General features: G+C 49.9%; 1 protein-coding gene across 1 annotated transcript in view; it reads left to right on the top strand.

Annotated features, from left to right (window-relative positions):
* Positions 1-2,968: 2,968 nt before the first annotated feature.
* Positions 2,969-4,896, top strand: part of NFKBIA (NFKB inhibitor alpha) — a 5,567-nt gene continuing 3,639 nt past the window's right edge. The window contains exon 1 of the mRNA XM_085301818.1: positions 2,969-3,094. Coding sequence (XP_085157944.1) covers positions 2,969-3,094 — 126 coding nt within the window. The remainder of the gene's footprint in view (positions 3,095-4,896) is intronic.

Below are 4,896 nucleotides of genomic sequence, written 5' to 3'. Positions count from 1 at the left end.
GAGAGATGTTTTCCTCTGGGAAACACGGCAGCCCTAACTCAGTAAACAATACTCATTAAATCCAAGTAATCAGAGCTCTGAAGGGCGTACGCTAAATGGGAAATCATCCCAGGAATGGATGATGACTCCATCCAGGCTGAAAAATCTGAATGTCTTCTCCAGCTGCTCCCTCTTCTTCTCTGATACAACTCTAGGAATGAACCACCAGCCCCAGCATCCTCAGAAATACTGGCATCGTTGACTCCAGTTGCTCTTTTCCGTATTTCCAGATGCAGCTCAGAGACCCATACAGCGGGGGACGGCCAGCCTCCAACTTGTCGCGCAGGCTGCGGCAGCTCCCGCACAGCTGGGCTCGGCCGGGAGCTGCTTGGTGGCCCCACCTCGCAGCTTCGGGAGGCTAATTTTCAATTGCAAACAAATTTTCAAAGGAGGAAACAGAATGCAGGGGAAAAGAAAAGTTATTAGTATTTTTATGTTTCACACTGTTCCTTGTTTTAGGATAGAAGGATGAAAAACATAATTAAGAAAAACAAAGAAGGAACAGAAGAGCTTCTAGAAATGCAGCCTTGGGGGTGACCTACACGACTCACCTTGCTTGTCCACCCTGCCCACCATCAGGGCTCTGCTGAGCAGCYGCTCACGCGTGTCCTGGCACTGCTCACCCCTTGGCTCTCTTGGGATATGGCTCATGGCCATAGTATGTGCTCAAAAGATCCCCCCTCTGAAGTGGCCGCCCGCCCTGGGCAACACTCCCCCCTGCAAAGCAGGACCCCCAGATTCATGCACAGCCCAGAATTACTCCAGAAACCGAGGTCAGAACCTGAGAGGACTTCCCAAGCTCCGTCGCAGAGCTCCCTTACAAGTCGTTTTACCCAGAGACATTTGAAGCAAAGCCCCTGCTTGGTGCTAGGTCAGCAGCAGCTGTTCCTGGCTTTTTCAGGAAGCACCCAGCCCAAAGTTCATTTTCTCTGTTTTTCTTTTTCTCAGGGTTATGCTGCTAGTATTCTATCTAGTATTTCCTGTTTCCTTCCCTCTCAGCTCGTCCGCTAGCTCACAGACACATGGCTGCAGCGAGTGCATTAAGTCCCTGCGCTCGCCACATCCGTCCCCAGGGAAATCCCTGGGCCCACACAGTTCAGCTTCTAATTAAGGCTTGCCAGTCTTCTGGGGAGGGCTCCTGCTGCAGCTCGTTACATCAGAAGTGTATGGGCTTTTTATGTTTATCCCGAATGAGAAGCGGCCACTGCACCCATCAGCTTCAGGGCAAGGGGTTGCACGAAAGCACCAGGAGGCCCAGAGCAACTGCGACCTGCTACAGCTGGAAAGGTCCGCGCTCCCGCTGTGTGGCCAGGGCTCTCCTGGGCCGYGAGCGGCAGCCTCAGACAAGCCGCCCAGCGTATCGCCTGGGAGAGGTCTGGATCCAGACCCAACCTCAGCCCCCCAGATCCATAATTCAAACAGCAAGGAGACTTTATCCTTCCTCAGCATGCCCACACCCCCGTGCTCCCACAGGGCCAGTTTTCCACATGGTCCCCCAGGGCTTCTCTCCACCTTTGCAAGATTCGTACCTGCTGGGAAAAGCTAGAGAACGTAACGTGACCAAATGGCCCAGCTGCCGGCGGGGGGAAAGTCCCTGCTTAATTTTAATTGCTGGTGTGCTCCCAGTTCATATTTTCCTCGTCAGGTGCTTCCACTCTGCTTGCAACCAAAGAAGGGCCCACACGGACGGGTGACAACACTGTTCACATYGCTACAGGGAAAGCTGCACAACAAGCTCCCCGGGCTGGCCCCCRCTTCCCTTCCCTCCCGGCACCCTTGGCCCCGTGTTTCCTACGTGAAGCACCCACCTTGCTGCCTCAGGCAACCAGCACCAGCTGAAGGCGCAAGCATAGCAGGCGACAAGCTTTAACACCACTTCCACRGGAGACACAGGAACGACACCAGAGAAAACTTGTCTTCCAAGCAGCAGCAGATTTCAAATGAACTGATCTGTGCTTACCTTTAAGGCACAGCAATAAAAGCAGTTTAAACGTATATGATGCATCTCATCCCTAAGGATCTCCAGAAATTCAACAAACTGACATACAAACAGCCCACAGTTCACTCCGAGAAATGCAGATCTTCCCTGCGATGCACCGTCAATTTAAGAGATGCCAAAAATAAGCTTCAGTCTAAAGATGAAAAAACAAAGCAGATGTGGTTGTCAGCTGGAAATCTGGGTGAAGGCAATAAAACRAACCCCGTTAGGCTCTGGCCAGGACACCCACATTAACTCCATTTCTGCATCTGTGCCACGTACAGGGGATTTTAAATGCCCTAATCCGAACCTTAGTCTTATATGCCAAAAGGTGCCTCCAGCACTGTTTTCKGCATTATTGTGAATAAGCTAGAGGAATACCGGGACCACTGAAGCACCTAAGCGTCACGTGGCCGCCTCTGATGGAAATGCGTGACGGGGTATCCAGGCCACGCAAAACCCAGGCGCATCTAGGCCGACAAAAATTAACCTTGGTTAAGATTTCCATGACCTCATTTSGCCACTTTTCTTAACCACTTCGACTGAGCAGCAGTCAAATTATTGTTAGAAAGCAGGAGGAAAACACRTTCTCCCCATTTCTACACTGGAGTCCAGCAAATTGTTTGGATCTGACCGCTGCCCTGTTCTCATCCCTGCAGCAGCTCTAGACAGGAAGCAGAAATACACCAATTTTAATTGCAAAAGGTTATCGAAATGACGACATGAAGTGTCCTCCGGCTCCCATTGCCCCAGCAAGGTCCTTAATTTTTTGAAGCAGTAAACAAAAGACCTATTCCAAAGAGCATACAGATCAGAAAAAGAGTATGGCAATGCAGGCATCCAGATTGCCAGACTAGGAGCAGAAGAAATGCAGTTTTACATGACTGTTCTGCTTTGCTTTTGGCTTCAGCAGCCTGGGCAGAGGTCCTGCTGTGAACTACCCTTCCTGTTATGTTTACTGCTAAACTTGCACCGTCCTTGAAATCTCAAGGATTTGAGGAAGAAACATGGGAGGAAACAGTTAATAGGCATCAGCAGCGGCAGTCACAGAAGGATGAAGTTGAGGGACAAACTCTGGTAAATCAACAGCACCACAGCAACAGCACTAGACAGCTCTCATGATTAGTGTGGCAATCAGGAAATTACAGTTTAATGTGTTTGCTTGAGGAAGCAGCACGAGAATCTTCCGTGCACTTTAAAAACTGATTAAAATCCTACTGCCCCTTTTCAGTACACAGGCACAGTAGGCTGCTTTTCAGAACCAGCTGCTTGCTGCAAGTTGGAGTAAAAACAGAGTTCCTGTAGCCCATCAGTGCTGCAGACACCCAGAGTGGAGGAGACTTCTGCCAAATCCCACCCTTAGCTATCAGGTGGAAAATCACCTTGTATGGTTACAGCCCTCCACCTTGCCCAAGAGCTGCTCAGGCTGYCACTAGGTCTCGAAATGCCCTTGCACCATGGTATGCATGCAACCCTCACGGCCGTCCTCTTCTGAACAAAACGGTCCTTCAGGCATGCTGCTGTGGAGACTACCAGCCCAGACCCACGTGAAAAAAGCAGAGGACCTCAAGCTCCTCTCAAGCTCCGGCAAATAGAGTAAAGCAACATTGCTAGCTGTAAGGAGCTACAGAAAAAAAAGTATTTTATTTTTTATTGTTTTAATCTTAGCAGGAGTTCCTTCTGCCCTTGCATCCATAGGTTGTCCACCACTCCTGCACGTGCTGGAAGTGGTTTAGGGCAGAGCTGTTTGACCTGTGCTGCGTGCAGAAGTACACAGAAATAACAGCTGCCGGAAAGAGGTTTCTGCTGGCAAGCGCTCCCCCAAAATAGCCCCAAACCCATCCACGACAGCAGCAGGATGCAGCGAGGGACAGAGGCGGGGCGCTTGTCTGGCTGGACGGGGGCTCAGGGAGGAGGAGGCACTTCCCAAGCGCAACCTCTACGCGAGTCTCGCASCGGAGGCAGCTCCGTTCGCAAAAGGTAGAGTTGCTTGTTAGCTAAACTTCCCTTKCCCATTCGCATGAAAAAGGGGAAACTCTTTCCAGACGCTCGTGACACTTTCGTAACCCTTAACTCACACAAGAAAGGGTTGCAAAGCTTTCCTAAACCTGCCCCAAAGCCACCAGTGGATTGTCCCRGGCCCAAGGGTGAATAGTCAAAGAAAGTCCAGGAAGGGCACGGCCGGGCTGAAGGTCGGGAACAGCCGCTCACGGAAAGTCAGGTGGCCGCCCCTGGGCCCCCCCCTTCCTCTGTGCATTTTCTCATAATTTTATTTATTTATTTATTCAACTGGATACATCCCATGGGAAAATGGCAAAAGAAGAGAGAGAAAAAAAAATCTCAGCCGCTATTAGTCAGCGAGGCCAGCAAAAGTTGCAAGAGAAGAAAAATTCTGAATGGGAAACCCCCACATCTGAGAAGAGGCAGCAAAAATCACCAGTTGGGGGGGGAGGAGGAAGAAATAAATAAAAGTAAAGATAAAAAGATGAAAATAAGGATAAAATATAAATATAAAATATAAAGATAAAATATAAAATATAAAGATAAAATACAAAATATAAAGATAAAATATAGATTAAAAAATAAAAATAAAATAAAGTTAAAATTTTATTCGCGTGGGAGCCCACGTCGCTCCGGCTGCTGTCGTTACCCACGGACGGTCTGCCGCCAGCAAAGGGGAATCAAAGGAGGAGGATAATTAGAAATAACAGGAATGGGTAATTAGGGGGGCAGGGGAGATAAGGGCAAAAGGTGTCATTTCTTTCCGATAAACAAACAGTGTAATTAATCAGTTAAGCAAGCACCGCAGGGGCCGCGGGGGGCGGGGAAGGGGATCGCGCCGCCCCGGCCCGGCCCCCGGCCCCGCGGCGCCCGGCAGG

Source organism: Rhea americana, unplaced genomic scaffold (genome assembly GCF_003343005.1).
Source record: "Rhea americana isolate MKP2758 unplaced genomic scaffold, rheAme1 scaffold_18, whole genome shotgun sequence".
NCBI lineage: Eukaryota > Metazoa > Chordata > Aves > Rheiformes > Rheidae > Rhea > Rhea americana.
Note: the sequence above shows the minus strand (reverse complement) of the source record. Positions and strands in the feature narration are given on the sequence as shown.